The sequence below is a fragment of the Lissotriton vulgaris genome, chromosome 7 (genome assembly GCF_964263255.1).
Source record: "Lissotriton vulgaris chromosome 7, aLisVul1.2, whole genome shotgun sequence".
Classification (NCBI taxonomy): Eukaryota; Metazoa; Chordata; class Amphibia; order Caudata; family Salamandridae; genus Lissotriton; species Lissotriton vulgaris.
Genome location: NC_141695.1, coordinates 1,689,944,569 through 1,689,967,854, shown reverse-complemented (window position 1 = coordinate 1,689,967,854; position 23,286 = coordinate 1,689,944,569). Strand labels below are relative to the sequence as shown.

The window sequence follows — 23,286 nt, the reverse complement described above, 5'->3', positions numbered from 1 at the left end:
TAGTCCCTCCTTGTTACCTCCCTGTCACCTTTGGTTACCTACCATGAGGACTGGATCTTTTACTTGTCGCATTACAAGATCTCCTTCATAGGTCGGAAAACACTTTCACTTTCACTTTAGCGGCCGCACTTGTTTATTTAATGAATTTGCCGTGTGGGCCGAAAGGGAGCGTTTCTACTCATTAATCTAATACGCATTTTCAGTGCAATAGTTCTCACAGTTATGCAAGTTTGAGCTATTGACATTGCAAATAACAATGCCTTTTATTTTTTGTTTTCGTTTTTAACCACTTCGCTGTGGGGGTTATTCCCCCGCTGTGCTGGGGGGGGAGGGGGGCGCCCACAGCGCCCGCATTCTCATGACAAGCTGAGAAAAATCCAAACTTTAAGACTTTCGGTATTCACAGAAGGCATTTAGGAGTCCTAAAGTTAGGAGTCCTAACTTCTGTGAATACCGAAATGAGTAAATGAGTAAGTGCCTTCTATGAATACTAAAATGGTAGTAAATTTGGGATTTTGTCTTAAGTTAGTTCTGTGACCCCCTCCCCTTTAAAGCCTGGAATGCTAGGCAGGGCGAAGCTTGAAGGGCCCATATGAAGAGCATACACGCTCACCTTCGAAGTAGCCCTGTGCCCCTGTGTCAGAAGATGGCCCCGCCGCCCCAAAGTGGGTCCGAACACTGACGGGAAAAGAAAGGGGGGCGCTGCCGTCAGGCCACTACAAGGATGTGTACCTCCCTGTAGGCAAGAATACAGAGATAGTGTTTGCCCTGGCCCCTGAGCAACTGATATCTTTTTCGCATAATTGTGTGTTTGCCAGTCTCGCTCCCTAATCCACCATCTGCCACACAATCTACAGATTAAAATAAAAAAATGTATTTAGAACAGATCGAAAGTTACTTAAAAGTGCACCCACGAGGCGCTAACAAGTGACAGGCCCATTGTAAATGTTAATGGTCACCTTTCGGCCGAGTATTTTACTGTATGTAATCTGTTTGATCGTTGTACTCGTGCGTCAAATCTGTACTACTTTGGTGAGACTTTTCCCCTCTCAGTATTAATGAGTGTTAAAACGATGGAATAGCGAAATAATCCTGTCCGAGAATGTGACCTATAATGTGCCTTTTCTTGTCGCGATATTTGGTCCTCCATTATAGCTCCTGGAAGGCACGGCGTTGTAGCTCAGCAAGACTGGCTCATCCTTTCACCATTCCAAGGTCGATAAGAGGACTGCGGTTACATTGAGAAATAATGGCAGCTGTTATTTAAGCTACAGGCCACCATTCGAGTTTGTCGCGCCTGCCTGAAACTCTAGAGAACATTCGTTTTAGCAGTCATAGCGCCTAGACGCGCGCACAGATTTACACGCACGGGCGCTGTACTCACGGCTGGGCATCCCCGGTCTCTCGCTCCGCCAGGAAGTTCCGAGGCACGAAGCCCACTCTGCCCGTGCGCCGGCCGGCCCCGTCCACCGCCTCCGCCTTCCACCAGCCGCCGTGCCGCTCCAGCAGCAGCAGGAGGTCCCGCGCCTTGAAGCTGAGCTCTTCCCCCGTCCGCGCCTGGAAGTCCCAGAGGCAGACGTAGAGCTGGCCGAGCGCGGCCCGTCTCGCCGCGGGTGAGGGGGTGGGGGGTGGTCTCACCGCGGGTGGGAGGGCGGCGGACGCTGTTCTCGCCGGGGGTGTGGGGGTCTTCTCCCCCAGCGCGGGCGGGTTCACGATGACCAGGTCGCCGAGGGGTTTGTTCGTCTCTTCATCCTTGCAGCACCTGCAGCAGCCCCAGGGGCAGCAGCCGGCACAGCGTCTCCGCATGGCGGGGGGCGTCCGGGTGAGGTTACATGGCACAGCAGCGGGAAGGGTCGACGGATACCCCCGCCGCTAGGGGGCGTAGGGAGGCAGGCGCTCAGGGCGTTCAGGGACAGGGCGCTCCTGCACCTGTCCTCATGCCCTGACCAGGCTCTGCCACCGACACTTCCTCATTCCAAGGGCTCCCCACTCGACAAGTTCCGCCTCTCCGGTCGCACCGCCAGCCTACGAGGAAGGAGGGAAAGATTTGGTCAAGTTATTGACAGTCTGACAAAGAAAGAAGAACTCGCATTCTTGGCCAGAGCTGGTGCGTCAGCCCAGTCAGCACTGGTACGGGAGCACACCGGAGAGGGCGGGGAATCAATCCACCCTAGGGCACGCAGCCACCCGGCCCGGGCCCAGAGGCGCTGCCAGCCAACTTTAATTTTTAGCCGACGGGGCGGGATCACCCTGACTTCACGTTTCATTTATTTATGTGTTTTTTATACAGCGCGCATACTTTATCCAGAGGTGTCAGAGCGCTTTATAATAGAGCGAAGTACATTACATAAGAAACTCCAAGTAACATGGTAGAGGTGATAACAGGTATGACTGCTACGGTTACTCTTGGTGAGAGCTACATATTTAAAAGTTACATGTTCACAAAAAAAAAGAAAATAAATTACAAATTGCTAACGTTGGAGCGAATGGGGTTTCATAAGTATATTTGACATATTTACACAGCTGAGGCCGAGGGCGATCTAGCTCTCCCATGAGTGTGATGAAGCAGTCAGAGTCCAAGGGATGTGAGGGGATGTGCTTGGTGGGGAGCTGGGCGATGAAAATGATTGATAAAGTTAAGTTTTTTTGTCTAGGATGACTGCTAGGGATTTGGCACTATCAACAATGGCAGGTTTACAATTAAGAATGGTCAGATTATCCATCCAAGATTCTATAGGAGGTGGAGGGTTTGAGTTTGAGATAAGAAAGAATTCGGTTTTAGTGGGATTAGTTGAGTGTTCTCATCATCGAGGTGATACCGGAGCCCTGCCTTTTGTTGTAGTTCTCCCACAGCTCCATGTAAAGATTGAATAGAGTGGGAGCAAGGATAGATCCTTGAGGGATGCCATGATTGAAGAAGTGAGACCACCTCTCAGCAGGGCCGGACTGGGAACCAGAACCGGCCCTGGCAAAGTGCTCGACCGGCCCCCCTCCCCCTCTGGGAGGAGAGGGGAGGGGGGAGAGGTGCGACCGCGCTCTGTGACAGGGCCGGTTTTCGGCCGTTTTTGTTACAGGGCCGTTTTTGCAGCATAACGGCCCTGTAACAAAAACGGCCCCAGGGGCCCAAAACCGGCCCCCAACCATGCGGCCCACCGGGGAATTGCCCGGTGCCCTCAACGGCCAGTCCGGGCCTGCCTCTCAGCCTTCCATACAAATGAAGAGTCGGTCAGACAGTAGAGAATACAAACCAAGTATATTTTATTCAGCTACACTGGAGCGGAGTCCGGCCGGACCAGCCTCCTTGGATTGCTGTAGAGGGACTGACTTCAGCAAACATAGAGATAGAATATGTATGCTTTCTGAACCAAGAATGTCCCACCCCCCAATGGAAATCTACTAGCAAGTGCAGCTACAATAAAGAAGTACAGTAAGATGAGTTTCGACTCTGGGACCGGGTGCATGCTATCTCAGCCCCAAGGTCACTCTGCCTGTGCCCGCCGCTCTAAGGGTGGAAATAGGCCTATCTAGTGGGAAAGGTATGCACTAATAAGAAGGGTGTATTCATTAATACAGCAAAGCACAACCTTGGCGAAACAAAAAAACGATTGCAGCTGCTTTCAGCTGTGGAATAGAGACAGAAGTTAGTTTCAATCATAACTCAAAATGGCGGCTGAATATAAAATGGTGCCGTAAATGCTAACTTAAGACGTGCAATTCATGAACAGTTCAGCCAAAACATTTATATTCCAACAGACCCGTCTTTTAGCATTTGCTAAACCATTCCAGACTTGGGAACAAAAAAGATGTAATATGCAGAGAAACAAAAGACATCAACACTCAGAATTATTCATATATTCAGTATCGGAAATTGACATTGCAAGGGTTGATTCCAGATTCCGTTTAGGGGTGAGGACACTAATACAATAAGTGTAGCAGGTTTGGAGACAATGTATGCAAAGACAACATGTGAAGATAATACCAGCATTCACAGCTAGAAATAAAAGGAACTTCCAACCCCAGGGAGGGAACATACCCCAGAACCACCCAGAGAGAGTCCAAGTACCATTTTCGTGGTGTATATCAGATGAAAGTCTATGCAATTTCTGTATGGAAGCATACACATTGGGGACGTATTCAGGTATGTACGCACAGCACGGAAGAGGTTTCTGCAATCCATATACGTCAAATGTAGGATTAGCTCAGCAAAGGAACTGATCATTTTATGTAAATTTCCTCCAAATGAATTTGTCTGTCATAATTTTTATATATTTTCAAAACCATTTTTAACTTTGTATTAGCACAAGAAATTTTAAACGGTGTAAAAAAAACAGAATTTTATGCTCAAATTATTTGTGGTCCTCAGTAGAGTATCAAAGCAAATAAAAATAAATAAACTTGAAACTTGAAACTTGAAAAAAAAGGTATGTACACACAGCAGCTGCTGCCAATAACACGACAGGCTCCTCGCCGATCAGCGAGGATAATGTCTAACACCATCCTGTTTTGTAAGGTGACAAGCCTTGTAGCCAGGAGCTCACCAGTAATATTGGCCATTATCCCTGCTGTTGTATTAATGACCCTTTCCACAACTCTGGTGAGCCGACAAATGTTAAGGCTATTGGACATGGGGCCCCAAAAGGGTACAATACTTTCATGGCATCCTCAAACTGTTGTAAGTAAGGGCCAGATGTAGGTGAAATAGATTTACCGATTTTTAATTACCGAATTTTACCGATTCGGTAATTAAAAATCGGTAAATCTAAGGGGTGGATATGTAGGTATTCCAGATGTGCTGGAATACCGATTCGGAAGAATTCGGTATTTACCAATTTCGGTAAATACCGAATCGGTAATGCCCATTCATTCCTATGGGCTTTGAAGCCCATAGGAATGAATGGGCATTACCGATTCGGTATTTACCGAATCGGTAAATACCGATTTTCACAAGGGTGCAGGGGGTGTCACTTTGACACCCTCTGGCACCCCCAAAACAGGCTCGGTGCCATGTGGCAGGCACACATGCCCTAAGGGCAGGTCTGCCTGTCACATGGCATAGATGTGCATACCCACATGTGCATGCACACCGGAATTGGTATTTTAACATCAAATTGGATTTGATGGTAAAATACCAATTCGGTAAGGCCTCTGGGACTCTGAAGAGTCCCACCTACATCTGGGTGCATCAGAATCGGTAAAATGACCGAATTTCTATTTTACCGAATCAGTAAAATTACCGAATCAGTAATTTTACCGATTTGGTAAAATAATGCCCCCTACATACCTGTCACCCATTTACCGTTCGGTAACGGCCAAAATCGGCCATTACCGCTCGGTAAATGGCCTCAAATGGCCACCTACATCTGGCCCTTAGTATCTGTTTAGTCTATATCCTTTGTGTCAATGACTCTTCTGACTCTGGGCAAGTATACACTCCTACGCTGCAGCCGATGATTTTTATGGTAATTGGATGGAGCTATATATATAGGGGGAAGGAGAAAAGAGAAATAACACCTGGCCGACCATCCCCCCGGAAGCCAGACATAAGTTTGGGATCCACAGACAAAATAGACATTAGGGGTTCTGGTATTAAGGGTGGACCATCGGTCGTTCTCAACTCATATGTGGAATTGCATCTGCTCTCCCCACTTTTATCCTCCCGGTCCACTGGGCACAGAAACTAGCTGTTGTGTTGACCACTGACACTTGTATTGGTTGGTCCTCAGTAACATTACAAGCCTGGAAAGACTGGAAGTACTCTGAAGTGTTAAACACTCAGAAGTCAGCTATCTCAATTCAAGACCATGTCCAGTTCTTTATAGTTTTGTATGCGTTCATACAGGACCTTAAAAACAAGTACTAAACACTTCTTGGCCTGTCGGACCACCGGGAGGGACTCTGTGACGGAAATGCACATTTTGTAGCATAATGCAAGAATCAGCAGGTGTCCTATCCAGAGTATCGAATTGGGACTGGGGGCGCACCATACTGAGCTATGCAAACTAACACTCACAACTACTGATGTATGACAACGGCATGGACAACAAGTTATAATTTTTATGAAATCCACACACCCAATAATTTGTTGTATTCGACACCTCATTAGCCTGATGCAATATTTATATAAGTACATTATCCTTATCACCTTGGCTGCTAGGCGTTTTCCCCCCCTGTGCTGGAAATTGCTTTATTACTGTATTTATGACGAGCTCAGCTCGTCATCAGCACAGCTCAACTGTGCATCATGACGAGCTGAGCTCGTCATGAGCATCGAAAGGGTTAAAAGACTTTTGGTGCTCTCCTTTGTGAGGGGCCAAAGTGACAAATTTGTGTTCAGGGGGAATTGGGTGTTTTAAAAACCAAGGAATGTACAGGATACTTCTCCTCGAAGAACCAGGATATCCCCAATACAATTATTAGTGCAATCACAACTATTGACTTAAAAACTATTTTACTCTCTTTGGACCAGCCCTGTTGCGCTAGTTGCGGTGATGCAAATGGCTGTTCCTCCTCCTCAAAGGGGCCGACAAAACGGAAACATTATGAAACAAGGAAAAATGGAATGCAATAAAGCTAATGGCAAGGGCAAGTGTTCTCAGTGTCTGTTAGAGCCTCACTGGTAGACTCCCATTATTCATCAACGTTGGCGCTCTTGAGCACCGGCGGTGGAGCTACCTAGCCCTAGCTCCTGATGAATCCCACGTCACCCAGGATAATGTACTCCCCTTCAAGGGAGTACGTTCGATCTATCCAGTCCAGTGTCCGAACAATGCACCAATATCGACTCACCTCTGAACTAACACTGTTGGTACTATTGACAAAGTACACCCTGACTTGTACAGTCCATCCCTAACTAATCTGACTTCTCCTTTGGTGCACTGTCCTTCACCAGAGGATGTAAATTGTACCTGGTAACTCCAGGCACAGAGGGTTCAATGAAAAGGGGCTTAGGCACAGAGTAATCAGTGGAAAGGGGCTCCTTGAATGGCACTACCATTGATGGATGCCATGATTGAAGAAAGGACCCGGTCAGGGTCACCCGGATCACTCAAGACCACCTATGGGGGCACTACCGCATTTAGCACCTCATTATTCTGGCATCCGTTTGGGTCCACGTTAAATCCGCATCTCTGAATGGGATGAACTGGGGCACCTTTTCATGTTCCGAGTCCCCAATGACTTCCCTTACCCACTGATCATAGGGCAAGAGCAGGGGTACTCTGCGGCAATGATGCAAATGGATCCAGTTCTTTCGGCCGGCGACCTTTGCAGCTGTGCGGGTAGCAAAGAGGACCTGGACAGGTCCCTTCCAGTGGGGCTCCAAACTCTTTTTCCGCTGGAAGTTCTTCACCAAGATAAAGTCACCAGGCCAGCTATCATGTCCGGGCCCCTCGGGTACAGGTGGTAGAGACTCATGTATCCGTTGGTGAATAGAACGCAGAATTTTAGTTGACTCACACAGGTAATCTGTCAGCAAAGGATACTCAATTTCCGAGAACGTACGCTGTTGCGGGACACCCCAGACATTCACCGGGCGTCCGAACACGACCTTGTTAGGTGACAATCCTGTTCTGAGTGTGCTGTAGTTCGTGTAGACAACAGAGCCAATGGTAAGGCATCTGGCCACTGTAACCATGTAGTCTCCTGAATCTTTTCCAATTTGAGTTTGAGTACCATTGTACTTCTCAACCAAACCAGCGGATTGGGGGTGGTTTGCAGCATGAAACATCTGTCTAATGTGTAGTCCCTCGCAGACTAGCTGAATAACCTAGGCATTGAAATGACTTCCGTTATCAATCCAGATCAAAGAGGGCAAGCTGAAGTGAGGAAACAACTCTTTCAGGAGTATCTTTGCAGTCGCAATGACTGTATTCTCTTTAGTGGGGTAGGCCTCAACCCATTTACTGAATGCACAAACGACCACCAACACATACTTCAAATTATTGACCCTGTCCATTTCAATCAAGTCCATTTGAAGGACCTCAAAAGGGAAAGTGGTAGGTGCAAACTTTCCGGGTGGCGTAGGGGTACCCTTGCCAGGATTGGGCATCATACACACTATGAAGTATTTTACTAAGTGTGTAGCCATCTTGGGGTTGTTGTTATTTTGCCATACGGGGTCTAACAACCTACAAATACCCTTAGCCCTGATATGGACTGGGCCATGGCCATTGTCACTACAGGAAGAACATATGCATCTAGCAACATCCATCTCTGCTTTCCTGACTTGTCAATCCAACATCCTTCATCATTCAAATTTGCTGTACTTTCTTGCCACACTGCTAATTCCTCCACTGTGGCCTCACTCTGGATCTCCTTCAAATTTTCTAGTGTATCCTCAAACATGGAGAACTCGGGCACCAGCTGGCGGGACCTGCTATAAACACTCTTTTCATCTTTGGGCTGTTTCCTTAGCTGTCTGATCCGCAAAAGCGTTCCCCTTACCCACATCGTCAGTAATTTTCTTATGGGCGCCTAACCTCACTATGGTCACTTTCTTAGGGAGTGTCAAAGCGAACAGAAGCCTATGTATAAGAGACCCATGCTGAATGTGTGCCCCGTGGGAAGTAAGGAGCCCTTTCTCTGGCCAGAGCCACCCAAAATTATGGGCGACCCCGAAGGCATACTGGCTATCAGTATAAATATTAACAACCAAGCCCTCGATCAATTCACAGGCTCGAATAAGTGCGACAAGCTCTGCAGCTTCGGCCCACTGATAGGGAACTTGTGATGTCTCAACTACCGTGCTCAGTGTTGTAATTGCGTAGGCAGCAGTTGTAGTGCCATCTGGTAACTTAAAGCAAAAGCCATCAACATATATTTCCCCTTGGGGTTCAGATAAAGGATGATCAATCAGGTCTTCCCGTCCCTTCGTCTCTTCCTCTGTCCGGAAAATACAATCATGTATGTCAATCTCCTTGTTCTCAGAAGGGAGGGGCAGTAACATGGCTGGATTCAGGGTTGCACAGTGTTTGATCGTAAAGTGCTTTTGAAAGAGCGTTAGCTCGTAACCTATCAGACGTGCACTGGTGAGGTGTTGTGTCCTTGTCTTATTCAAAAGTGTATCTACAGCATGGACTACCATAACTGTGAGGTCAGTATCGAGTCCCTCTGATTGTCTTATTGAAATGCCCACACCGCGACCACTCTTAGACAGCTCGGGAGGGCTCGGGCGACAGGGTCAAGTACAGCCGAGAAATAAGCACACAGATGTTGCTTATCTCCAAATGTTTGTGTTACAACAGAAAGAGCACAACGACCCAGCTCATGGACGTACAACACAAAGCATTTAGCATAATTAGGGGCACCAAGCACTGGAGCCGAGCAAAGCTCAGTTTTTAATTGCTCAAGAGAATGCTGACACTCTGGCGTCCAAGGCCGGAGCTCATGCACATCTTTTAATGTTAGGGCAAGCTGGGGCTTAATAAGCTGCGAGTAGCCAGGTATCCACTGCCTGCAATAGGAAGTAATACCTATGAAAGCACTCACATCTTAATGAGTTTGCGGGACAGACATTTTAACAATGATACTGATGCGTTCAGGGGTCAATCTCCTACCCTTCTGCGACAGTAGGTGACCTAAGTAGGTGACCTCCTGTCGACAATACTGACATTTGGAAAGGAATACCTTATGACCATGGTCAGCTAGATGAAGCAACAGTTTAACTGCCCTAACTCTGCAACCTTGTTGTGTGTCTGAGGCAATGAGCAGGTCGACAACATATTGAAGTAATACATTACCTGTGGGGAGTGACAAGGAATCCAGCTGGGTTTTCAATGCCAGACTATAAATACTCAGACTTTCTGCATAGCCTTGAGGAGTCCAACAGAATCTAAAACGTCTACCAGCTAGGAGGAAACCGACCAGATATCTGCTATCAGGATGAATGGGAATACTGAAGAATGAATTTTTCAAGTCAATGACAGAAAAGAATTTGTCAAAAGAAGAAATCATCGTCAAGAGAGTCGTAATGTCAGGGACCACAGGAAACTGAGAAATCACTATCTTATTAACTTCACACAAATCAATCACAAAACGGTAAACATCTTCGTGACACACAGAGGGACCCGAATGCGTCCATTTGAGGATCGGAAGAATAGGGCTGTTACAAACATTAGCAGTCGTCTCCTCAACCACTCCCTTCTCAATCAAGTCTTGCACAAAGTGAATCAAAGCTCGCTCACCTGCCTGCTGTATCTTTTATTGAGGAACGCAGGGCAAAATAGCACCTTCCTTGGCACGAATCGAAACAGGCGATATCTGCAACAAATCCACATCTGTGTCGCCAATTGCCCACGGTGTGGGTGGACCATCTTTAAATTAAGCAGGGATAGGTCGCATCTGTGGATAGACACTGCTTAACGCTCACCACATCAGGACCCATTGTTATATAAACGCCTGCTGGGGAACAATAAATCGTAGCATGCAATTTTTTCAACAAGTCCAAACCTATCACATTCTCTCCGCAATTGGACGTCAACAAGAATGGCGAATCCACAGTGAAAGGACCAAATAGGCAAAGCAAGGGGTTTCGAAAAGGGGCTCACAACCGGTACACCAGAAAAACCTATCAAAATATTATTTTGGCCAGACAGAGCCACCCCAGGGACCAAGGAACGAGAAATAGAGCTGTTTGTTGCACCTGTATCCACCAAAACTCCTGAGCCAAACCATGCATATCCGCACTAACATACGGACTGCTTTGATCTACAGATATCGGAACTGGTCCCTCACTCTGTCCCTGGCTGCCCTAGCTGTAGGACATCCCCATCACCTCATACGTATCATAGTCATCATGATAATTCTGTTTGGCCCGTGGGTCGTCGAAGTAATTTTGATCAGTTTGGCCCCCCAATGTCCCAGCTGTCTGAGCTCTGTCCTGGCCATCATCTCCACAACCCCATCCTCAGGAACCTCGTCCTGTTGGGAACGCCACCTTTTGCAAAAGCACTTGGCACTCAGTGTGCCAGTGCCCCTCCTCCTTACAGTACGCACGCTGATTCAGTTCTACAAGCGTAGCATTCCTGCTAGTACGGGGAAGCAGTCGAGCCATAACACTAAGTCCTCTACCAGTCCCTCGAGAAACCTGTTGCAACAACACCTTCATCTTTAAATCTTTATGCTTTTTTCTCATCTTCTCCTTTTCCTCATTTTCCTTGTGCTCATAATACCGCGCAATATTCAAGATAACAGAAGGAGAAGATGTGGACCAGGTACTCTCGGAAGCCTGCAATTGAGTCGCGATCTTGTGGAGCAAGTTGGAAACAAATCTCCAAACAAATAAACGCACACCACCTTCGATCGACAAGTCCTGTCCGCTATGATCCAGAAACACACCTTAAAACCGGGTGAAAAAATCAGACACCCTCTCATCTTTCTTCTGGTGACAAGCCAATAGCTTGTCCCAATCAATCTTTTGGGGTGGAATAAGGGAATGTATATAAGTGATAATTCAGCCAGGCAAAGCAAGTATCTCTGCCTTAGGCTTCTCACCAGGTTTCCTCTCCTGGGCCCATGCTTTAATCTGATCCCAGGTACCACCCAATTCCACAACATGGTTCTGTGTGTGTACCTGTCTCCAAATATCAACAGGAACCAACAAACCAAAGACCATTCCAATATCCCCAAGCGTGATCACAGTTGAAGAGGCTACCTCAGTCAATTCTTTGTAATACGCAGTAGGAATTTTCCTAGGGTCATGCAACTGAGTCTTCAGGGACAAAACTTCACTCCTTTTCCACGGAGTATAAACCCATTGTTCTTGAAAATGGGCCTCTACCCTAGGCCTAGTCACATTATCATGCTGATCCCATAGCTCTGGTATCCCATGATGATATATAGGATGTACCTCCCCCATCGAAAACGGAGAAGGTACCGGGGTGGGGCTCCTCTCTAGCTGCCTTCCCCGATAGGCAACCAGTGTCGCAACATTACCAAAGACATGAGCAGGCTCCATATCAGTATCATACTAATATCATCTGTTGCCTGTGATGCTGTACCCTTGAAATGCTGCTCCCAAAGACTGATCAGAGTAGCCAACATGTGCTTAAGGGCATGCTGCTATACAAAAGGATCATAATCTTTCATCACACTTCACACGTCTTCCACACTGTAAATTGAGTTACGAGCCCACTGTGCTGCCTGATTAGCCACCACCTTTTTCTTTGCATCTCCCACATCAGATCGGACCAATGTCCGCCATATGCGCTCCTTAAATTTTGGTCAATCTCTATCCTCAGGGCCACGCACCGGTGTCTCACTACTCAGTGATGTCAGGGAATGGAGGAACACAGTGGGGGTGACAACAGAGGGAGCCAACACAAACGTCACTGTCGGGTGCGTCGTGGGTGTAAGAGCTGGCGAAAGGGATGCCAAAGCAATATGTGTTGCAGGAATGCTAATTACAACAAACGGTCACAAACATGCTTCTCTCTTAAACAAACCGCTACACGACAAAAAGAAAATTGTGAGTTGAAAACAGTTGTACATAAACACCATTTAAACACACATACATGCAACATGCAGTCAGGGTAGGAATTTTTCCCATCAGTTGTCTCTCTGTACCACCACTATTACATCATTTGGGTTCTCCTTACCCAGGAGTTAGTGCACATACAGTCACACTAGTTGGAAGAAAGAGACTGTGTGAGTAAGGAGACTGACGTTGGTTATTTCACTGAGTGGTGTCAGTATGGTGTGGGTGTGATGTTACAACTGAAAAAAACAGTGCAAGTGAAAGTAAGTGAAGTGAATAAAATTAGGTGAAACTGAGTAGAATAGGTATTTTTAAAGTTTTCTCTCAGACCCCTAAGCTTAAAAACAAGTGAAAAGTGAAAAAATGCAGATTTAACATAATATCTACTCAGCAAGTGGTCGACATGTTTCTGCATATATATGGAATTGATCCTATGCATTCATCAGGACCTAGATGTTGCTACTGCTGTACATTAACGTGAAGGAAAGGAAATAAAAGGAATTATGTCACCTGTTTGTCAGGTGTAGATTCTCCACCAAAATCCAATTTCTGTGGGGATGGCGCCTCACCTCACCTGGCTGCAGCTCAGGTAAATAAGGAGCACCGCTCTCTCTGTCGGTGTCTCCCAACGTCCCTCTGGGCTATACTGGGGAGGCCCCGAGGGACGTTGGAATGCATAGGATCAATTCCATATATATGCAGAAACATGTCGACCACTTGCTGAGTAGATATTATGTTAAATCTGTTTTTTTTCACTTTTCACTTGTTTTTAAGCTTAGGGGTCTGAGAGAAATCATTAAAAATACCTATTCTACTCAGTTTCACCTAATTTTATTCACTTCACTTACTTTCACTTGCACTGTTTTTTTTCAGTTGTAACATCACACCCACACCATACTGACACCACTCATGTGAAATAACCAACGCCAGTCTCCTTACTCACACAGTCTCTTTCTTCCAACTAGTGTGACTGTATGTGCACTAACTCCTGGGTAAGGAGAACCCAAATGATGTAATAGTGGTGGTACAGAGAGACAACTGATGGGAAAAATTCCTACCCTGACTGCATGTTGCATGTATGTGTGTTTAAATGGTGTTTATGTACAACTGTTTTCAACTCACAATTTTCTTTTTGTCGTGTAGCGGTTTGTTTAAGAGAGAAACATGTTTGTGACTCCTGGATACCTTTTGTTGTAATTAGTTCTTCTGTTAGGGGCATGTATCCAGTACAGAGTCATTAAAGCAGCCCTTAGACCCTCATTTAAAAAGTGTGTGTTTCAGTTGCAGGAATGCTGACAGTCCTGGTTGCCACAGACGGCGAAGACAAAGAAAGGACAGGAGGTGCCATAGCCAAGACAGACTGAGCAATAGTAGCAGAAACAGCAGGGGCAGAAGAACTGGGTAGCTGGGCCTGTTGGGGAAGAGGGGGATATACCCTCTGCGGGGCATACGGAGGTGAAGGTCGAGCATCTAGCAATTCTTCCACAAAAGCATCTTTCTTTTCTCGGGCTACATAAAATTTATCAATATTCAGTCAAAACCTCCTATCCACGTTCAATTCCTATCTCTTTTTTCTCTCTATCATGTTCTACAGCTTTCTAAATCAATGTTTGCATCCTCCCCTTCCGGGCCTCTTTTTCTGCTTTCATTCACCTCTGTTTAGCCTCTTTTTGCAATGTTCTGAGGGAATCAAACATTGATTGCCTACTTTGTTTTCCAAACAACTTTTCCTGTAAAAACCCAATTTTTTGTTCATCAAAGGTGCCCGTCAAAGGCCACTTTAACTCGCCATTGTCCCTCGTATTTTTGTGCCATAACATACTAAACATAATAGGGCCAAGGCCATGTTTTATATACATTGTTACAAGGAACAAGGGAAACCAAGTCAAGCAATTGGTCAGGGACCATGGGTACAAACAATATTTTCAAAGACAGTGGCCCTTAGACAGCGAAGGATACACATGAAAAATAAATATAGATCAAATGATTTCTATACTCTCTGTCCAGCCGGACAGGATTTAATATAGCATATATTCGTGTAGTCAGTTTATCTATACAATATCAAGTGGGACACAGCCTGTGTCCTACTACCACATATAGACAGGTGTGACATACATAAAGGGGATTGTCAGGCAAGGGGAGACAGTCTGCATATGATCACATTTTGCAGGCTAATAAATCGTAAATACACTATTGTGACATTTCATATAGTATAGTCAAAGACATATAGTGTTTATGGTGTCGACGACGTATCGATCCATATGCTAGGATAAAGGGATCATCCTCAGGACATTGTAATTTATGCCTGTGTTACATTTCCTTATCAACTATGATAAGGCAGGTATGACAATGATCATATGGGGCGTTAATTCAACGTAAGTGAAGATTTAAAATCTGCAGATTACGGTGTGCTGCGTTCTCGAGGCTGGGAGAATCCGGCAGCTCAGTAATAGTATAATTTTGTTAAGGTGGCAGATTGTGCCGTGTGTTTTGTTCAGAGGCGGTCCTAAAATGGGGTCCACGCCGACAGTCGAGGCAATACTCAGTGAACAGTCACTCTATGTATTGCCTCGACTGTGGGCGTGGACCCCATTTTAGGACCGCCTCACAGAGTGGGCGGACTTCATGCAAACCCTATTCACGGAAATCAGGCTACTAAACAGAATCCCAGAATCCTGGAGGGGGTCGACGATCGTCCGTATTTACAAAAAAGGAGACAAGATGGACCCAAACAACTATCATTTAGTAGCCCTACTTGACAACGAGGCGAAATATTTCGCGGGCACCATTCTAGAGGAGATCGCACTTTGGGCTGAGTCAAATTTGATCATACCGCTGAACCAGACCGGCTTTCGGAAAAAGACCGGTTCAGCAACAAATATCCTTGCCATCTCATTAATTATTGACGCAGCAAAAACTAAAAAGCTCCAGCTGCATTTGAGTTATATTGATTTCAGTGCTGCATTCAATAACATCGAGAGAGGCAGATTATGGGGGAAACTGGCATAATGGGGCATATCGCAGCAGACTCTAAACATGCTGAAGCTTCTTCACACTGACACCTGAGTGCAGGTGAAACTAGGAAGCGGCACCCATCTGTCCTCAAAAGTTTGCACCACCAAAGGACTTAAACAAGGGTGTGTGCTTTCTCCAATATTGTTCAACCTCTTGGCGGATTTACCGAGACTACTCGATGCCTGCAACTCCCACTCCCCGAGGATGGGAGGGAAAATTCTGAGCAATCTTCTGTACACAGATGACGTTGTGCTACTCAGCCACACGTTGGTCTCCAACGTCTTCTGACGGAAATGAACAAATACGCAATGGAAAACACCCTAAAAATAAACCTCAGCAAGACTCGCACGATGTTAATCATTATCAACAAAAAACAACAGAAGAACTGGTCTCTTGGTGGTTTAAAGATTGAGCCAGCTTGTGAGTATAAATACCTGGGAGTCATCTTTGATAGAGAAGGCTCAGTTGCGTAGCAGAAGCAGGAAACAAGAAGGAGAGGAGCACTGATTGCGGTGACGATGGAAAATCTAGCTACCCAATTAATGGGACCGACCCTGACCCCATATCTGAAAGTCATTCAGGCGAAGTTACTTCCCTCGATCACCTATGGCAGTGAGGCCTTGCGGGGAAGAGACTCCAAAATCTTGGACAACATACAGGTCAAAGCTTATAGAACAATGTTCTTGCTTCCGCTCCACACTTCCCCGGGTCAAATAAGATTGGAGTTCGGCCTGCAAAAGCAGGATCTAGCCAGGCACAGAGCATATATAATTTGCTCCCATAAACTCAGAACCAGCACTACAGACACATTAAACTCTCTGCTATGGCAGGATATACAAGGCAGGGACGCCTCCCAGGTAAGAACTTACTTGCAGGCAGCGTTGGAAGCGACTAAACTCTCTGTGCTTTGGGACATGCAACTTGGGCACAGCACTTTTAAAAAACTAGTCTGGAAAAATGTCAAATCACTTTCCTTACTAGAGGACCTAAAGATCTCATGCATGGATGACCCTCAACTCGTATAAATGTTTGACACCACAAACATACTTTAACCAGGGTTAGCCAAAAGCTACAAAAATGAAGTTCCTGAAATACAGACTAGGGATTCTGCCAAGCACAGGGTACCTTCCACCATGGCTTAGGACAGAGGGCAACGAGGCCTGCCTGCTTTGCAACTCAAAGAAGGGTGACATTCTCCATGTCACCTGTCTCTGTGAAGAACTACAACAAGCACGCCAATTGCTCCTTAAAGATCAGTTTAAGCAAAAAGGGATCAGCACCAGAAGGCAAACGGTGCTCGCCTGCCTGAATCCATCAAACATTAAATTAAATTACAGATACGTCAAATTTCTCGCAACGGTCGAGCAAAGAATTCCAAGACTGCTAATACCGGGGATCAATATCACAGACACAGGCTAATAAGCAGACGGACAGAAGGACGCAAGGAAAACCACTGTTCCATCCTATGTAAAAGGCGCTTGGACAGTCATACTGTACTTTTCAATCTTATGCTTATTCTTAATAGTTTTAAATTATTATATTTTATGATCTTTTTGTAACATGTTTTGCACTGGTTTTAATTAACTATGCATAATAAACTTTTACCTTACCTTACCTTTACCCTGCTGTCCAGTTGTGAATGAGTGATGGGATTGTTAACATCAGCTTTCCTCCTCCTTGAACTCTCATATTTCTGGACACCTGGCTTCTCAGAAGGCAGTGCTTAATTTGAGCTGGTGGTTTCCGGTGCTCGGCACCGGCACTTAGTTGCCAACACTAAGTGACTGCCACAAGGTCGCGCTGTTTGTCTACATTAAAGATGAGCACACACCAGCTGTTTTTTCATTCAATAAACATTTGAACAGAATAATATCTGTAGCCCAATTCAATGTTCATAACTTTGGGGGCCTGGAATAGTCTGAATGGCACTCTTGTACGAGTGTGATGGTTAGTATTTGCATTGGTACTGTCACTGGCAGGGGCAATAGGTGTTGCAAGCTGCAGTGGCCTCCTGAAGAGGACCCTGTTACTTTTTTTTTTTTTTTTTTTACTAATTAAGCACTGTCAAAAGGTTTTGTGTGGCTCTAGTGAAAAAGTACTTGAGAAGTCCATTTGTTGATCTCTTTCAAAAAATGTACAAGCATTTATAGCAAATGTTTCATGTTAAAGCATGATGCCATGTCACTGGTCGGAAAACTGGAGTAGTTAAAGAAACTTTTAAACAGGGGTATATTCACAGCATTCATTAGAGTACAATTCTCGGGGGTCACAGAAGCATATCCAGTCAAAGTGAGTACACTAAATCAATTGTGTGAACAGCTGGACACAACACACCCTTTTCCTCTCATCGAGGCTGGCAGAAAAATGTAGAAACTCTATTGCTTAGCCCAGTGGTTCCCAAAGTGTGCGCCGTGGCGCCCCGGTGTGCCGTGATGAGAAGCCAGGGGCGCCGCGGCGCAGGATGTGGGTAGTGGAAACTGCAGCCTGAGAAATGTTCCATCCCTTCCCCTGTGACGTGTTGCGTATAGTGCACCCCGAGCGTCTTGGCCTATTATCACCGGGCAGGGGGCCTTAAGGAGTGCACAAAACAAAGGAATCTCCTGCTGACAGGAGAAGCGATTTCGATGGCCTGCTAATGAGTAGGTGTGATATTTTTCCTGTTGAAGGTGCGACTCCCCTGCCCCACCATCGCCATTCTCTGAAGAAAATCAAGTGACAAACTGTTTTTGAGACGGCAATAGCAGACAAGATCTAAACACTTTGCAAGCATTTTTGTGTGGGTACTACAATTTTTATAATAAAAGCATAAGCTTTTACTTGATGCTTGTATTTAAAAGATGTTGTTACTACAAAAGCCTTAGCCGTTCCAAGAAAATAGTGTCATGTTCAACCTTTAATTAGGGAGGTAAAGAAATGCAGAGCTGGAAAAAAAATGAGGCCGGTTGAAAATGACTGCCATTAAATACTCTGCATCTCAGACATGCTGTTCTCCACCTCTAGGATGCACATTCCCCTACTTATATTTTTACGGTAAATTAAATAAACCAACTTTGTTGAGAATGTTTCGATATTACATTCTTCCCTGTGTGCAAATTTGAAAGCTGTTTCCCTTTCATTTTCACATGTGTGATTTCTCCAAAATTGCTCTTAATAATACAATTCCTGTATGGGAGTGGCAGGCGTACAGCAGAGGTTACTACAAGCAATTTGTGAAAACAAATCACATAAAACAAATTCTGAAAAGACAATTAGCAATACCATGATTGGTGAACAGGAGCAGAAGTAAATCTAAGCTGTAGTTAAAAAAAGACCCCCTAAGGAAAATGAAGTAGTCAGATTATGTGTACCACTAAATTGGGTAATAAGCATTTGTAATATAGCACCAACAAACCCTTGGATAAAAGGGTAATTCACAAATACATGTATGATTCCCTATCTGGTACAACTGAGCAGTGTGCATGTTGAGGGGAAGATGAGCAGTATACCAGTTTGAGTGTAGGGTGAGGGATGCAACTTTGTGAATTTACAGTGAGAGCAGGGCTAGTAATGGGCATAGTACATGCTGGAAGGAGTGAGAGTCATCAGAAGTGCATAGTGAAGTGATTGGATAAGTGCAAGGTGAATTGTGTGAATGTAGAGTCAGCAGTGTGCCTGTGTGAGAATGAGGAAGTGTTCATTCTGTGCAGGGCGAGCAACGCGTATTTTGAGTGCAGGTTGATTAGTGTGTATTGTGAGTGCAGTGTTTGGGTGTGGCTTTATGACTATACAATGAGTTGTTTGCCTAAATGAGTGCAGTGTGAGTAATGCGAGAGCAAAGTGAGTGATGTGCATAGGGAGATCAAGGTGAAAGTATTGCTTGCAGAGTGCAGACTGAGTGGTTTGTCTGTGTGAATGTATTGTGACTCGTGTCTGTGTAAGCGTGAAATAAGCAGTATGTCAGTGTGTGTACAGTGAATAATGTGCTTGAATGCAGAATTTATGTGCGTTTATGAGTGTATCTGATTATGGGGCAAGCAAAGTGCCTGAACATAGGGTGAGCAATGTGTCTGTGTGAGAGCAGGGTAAGCAACGAGTCTTCATAAGGCTAGGATGAGGAGTGTGCTGTGTGAGTGCAGGGTGAGTATGTGCCTGTGGGTAAGCTTTTAGCTGTATTGTGAGTGCAGGATGAGGGGTGTACTTGTATTAAGTGCAGGGTGCAGACTTTGTCAATCCTTGTTAGACAATTTTGCTAATATCACTCAGTTGCGCATACAAACAAGAAATGTGTGCACACAAACAGATCACTGCCACACAGAGGCAAAAATAATTAGAGGGAACACTGGTTAGGTCTATATTTTAATATCAGAGAAGCTCAGGCATGGTGTGCAGATGTATTTAAAGTTCCGAAAGCTAACATATTTTGGAAAGTAAAACGAGTCACAGAAGGACGGAAGTGCTAAAACATAAAAGCAAATAGTCACTTATTCTTGTATAAAATGTGCAGAAATGATTTCCTGACTTTTCTCATATGTACCAGTGCATGGAAATCATGAAATGCTATTGTTGCAAAGGTGCTGAGAAGTGCCAGAAATCTCCCTACTAAAGCAAAGAATTGCAGGTAGCCGATATCAGACAGGACCTGCCCATTAAAAAAGCTTCAAGTAGAACATCTGTTTGCTCTTACCTCAAAACATGATAAACATAGTGGCATGCCAGTTGATTGCCGGGACGTAGCCTTCAGTCCATCATTAGAGCAGTTGCCTTTGTATATATGGGATGATATAGACCAGTGGTTCCCAAAGTGTGTGCTGCGCCCCGGTGACCCCCCTTACCCGCCCACCGGTAAAAAAAAATGGTGGGAGCCACGGCCAACTGCCAATTAGGTCAAGGGAGCCACGGGTCAAAAAAGTTTGGGAACCACTGGCTTAGCCCTTTTTGAATATCAAGTGGAAGCAATAGTTATATCTCTACAAGTGCCAGTAAATGGATGAAAAAGTCAAACTGCCCAAGAAATGCCCAGGTGAGTAGGAGAAATGCAAATTGGAAAGTAGTAGATAAGCCTAGAAGTCATTCCACTCTGAACTGGAATAAGGTCTGGATCCAGCACATGCACGATTGCAGGACGAATTCCCATAAGAAGCCAGAGTTTGCTTTGTCTCCCCATTGGTCTGAGGATGATATCTGAAAAAATAGGGCTCATTGAGTTCTTAAGGCTGAGCAATGCACCTTCCACAATCAATAAATATACCGGAATCCCTAATCAAAAATGATGGTAGTGGGAAGACACTGAAACCATAAAGATGAAAATATCAGTAAGTGAGTTCTGAGCTATTTTTTGTGCACTTAGAATTTCTTTAAATGTGGTAAAATGAGCTATCTTAGAATAAAGGTCAACTCGTACTATAATAACTCCAAACCCATTAGAAACAGGAAACTCAAAAGTGATATTTGTGGCAATTATATATCATGGTCCTGTTGGATATAGAAGAGATACCAGAGTCTTCGTGTGTGGAATCTTCTGAGCATAAACTGGGAATGGGGGTGGTATACTGTTGAACTTTTAATTTCACAGATGACCACCAGAAAGATTGTTGGTTGTTTAGATGTCTTTGTACCCTGCAATAAAAGTATCTTGACACATCTTAATAACTTTCCCTGGTATCTTTTCCATGGCTATCCACAAGGCTTTGGTTGTAAATAAAGGTTATTCCGTTGAATCAAAGGAGACTTGAATAACTATTACTCCAACTTAGATTGCTCAGCGGAGATATTGGCATCTACTTTCACCCAATCTACAAATGTCTGTAAAGCTCCAGCTATGTAATGTGAAGTGATATATTTTTGGTTTAAAAATGAAGGAGATTCACGATACCCTATAGAAAGAGCTTCTAGTAATACTTCTTTGAACAAGTATATGGATACTGGTAAAATCATACTGAAAGACGAAGTAAGCCCAAAAGGCCTGTCTGCTGTCACAACAATGCAAGTAGTGGAGGCACTTATGGTTTTTGTGGTCAGTTATAATCTCTAAAGGTTTTCCAGCTGCAATAAAAAGATGTCTCCATTTTTGACACACATGTTTGATTGCAATGAGTTTTTTCCCTAAAACAGAATAGTTGCGTCCACACAGAGACAGAGTGTGAGACAGATAACAAGTTGGATGTTCCAGGATGTCATTTTCATGAAGCTGCAACAAGACTGCTCCTACTGATGCTCTTGGGGCATCTGCGTTGACAGCAAATCATTTAGTTTGATTGGGATGTTTAAGAATTGGAACTTGAGTAAAGATGCACTCGAAAGGCTTGCTCAGCAGAGGTGTCCCCGAACACTTCTTTCCTTAAATGTCCATTCTTGAGGATCCATGTAATGCTAGTGGTAAATCTCACAAAAGAAAATACATTATGATAAAAATGGTCAATACAGAAAAAAACGAAGTTTCTGTCACAGTAGTTGCAGTTTTCCAATGGATAGAAATTCTACGAGAGGTAAGTAGGGATTCAAAATATTCAATTTGTTCTATCTGAAAATTCTAATTTTTCTGGTTTTCGGAAAAGCTGTTGTCATCCCAAATGAGAAAGAACTGAGTTGACATGATCTCTATGATCATCAGTAGTGTGGGAGAAAAAAAAGCATATCATCTAGATATACAACCATAATATTGGTTCAGATTGTTAGAAAACACGTGGTCCATACAACTTTGAAATACCACTGGGGCATAACACAAGCCAAAGAGCATAACCCAAATTCCAAAATACCCAAAGGGCTGCAAAAGGCAGTCTTCTACTGATTTCCTGATTTTATCCTTAACATAGGATAAGCACCACACAGATCAAGTTTAGTAAACTTGGCTCCTACAATACTCTACAGAATATTCTTAATTAAGAGCAGTAGGCATCTACCTTTGATTGCCAACTTGTTTGATATTCAGTCATCAAAACAGGGCAATAATTCCTTATATTTTTTTGAAATAAATAACATCAAAGCTCCAGCTGTAGAATAGGATGAAACTATTTACCTGTTCTGTAAGTTTTCCTGTAGCTAGTTCTTTAGAGTTTTTTTTGTTCTTTTCTGATATAGAATACAGGTTTGGTTGGTATTTTGCAATTATATTCTTTGCGAGAAGGTTAAGACATTTCAGTGGGTTTGCTGAAGGTGTTAGAAAAATTACAGAGTTTCCTGAAGGTTATATTTGTATTCTTTGATCTTTCATGGTTCTCCTCAAGAGATGCTCAACAATATCCAGAAGACAATCAAAACTAATGGCAGAATTGAGAAGGCATTGATTTATTCCACATGACCCAGTTGACGTACATGGTTAAGCCTGGCCAACATGGTAGTTCACAAAGTACAAACCTATTAATAAAAACACAAAAGTTTTCTCCTCCTTCTCGCAACCAAACTGGCACATGGCAGAAACTAAGTATGGGCGAATTTTGTGAATTCGCGATCCGCGAATTTGCGGATTTGCGAATTCGCAATACGCAAAATTTGCGAATTCGTGCGAGTTTGCGGATTTTTTATTTTTGCGTGTTCGCGGGTGTTCGCAGGGAACTTTGCGTATTCGCGGGGCGCTTTGCGTGTTCTTTTTTTGCCTGGTTCATCACTGCCACCCTCTCGTTTTTTATGCCCTTATGCCCTTCTGCCCTCTGTACCACTTGTTTTTGTGCCTTTCTGCCCTCTACCTCACTCTTGTTTGTGCCCTTTTGCCCTCTGCCCCTCTGGTTTCTGTGCCCTTCTGCCCTCTGCCTAACTCATGCCCTCTGTCCCACTTTGTGCCCTTCTGCTCTCAGTCATAAGTCAGCTTCAACAGGAAGCACTAA

General features: G+C 44.6%; 1 protein-coding gene across 3 annotated transcripts in view; it reads right to left on the bottom strand.

Moving 5' to 3' along the window:
* PTK6 (protein tyrosine kinase 6) overlaps window positions 1-2,142 on the bottom strand; it is a 172,340-nt gene extending 170,198 nt beyond the window's left edge. The window contains exon 1 of one of the 3 annotated variants that reach the window (XM_086932807.1): window positions 1,385-2,142. In XM_086932807.1, coding sequence (XP_086788933.1) covers window positions 1,385-1,806 — 422 coding nt within the window. In that variant the 5' untranslated portion in view covers window positions 1,807-2,142. The remainder of the gene's footprint in view (window positions 1-1,384) is intronic. The other 2 variants (XM_086932809.1, XM_086932808.1) reach the window with 2 other exon arrangements.
* Between the last annotated feature and the right edge of the window lie 21,144 nt (window positions 2,143-23,286).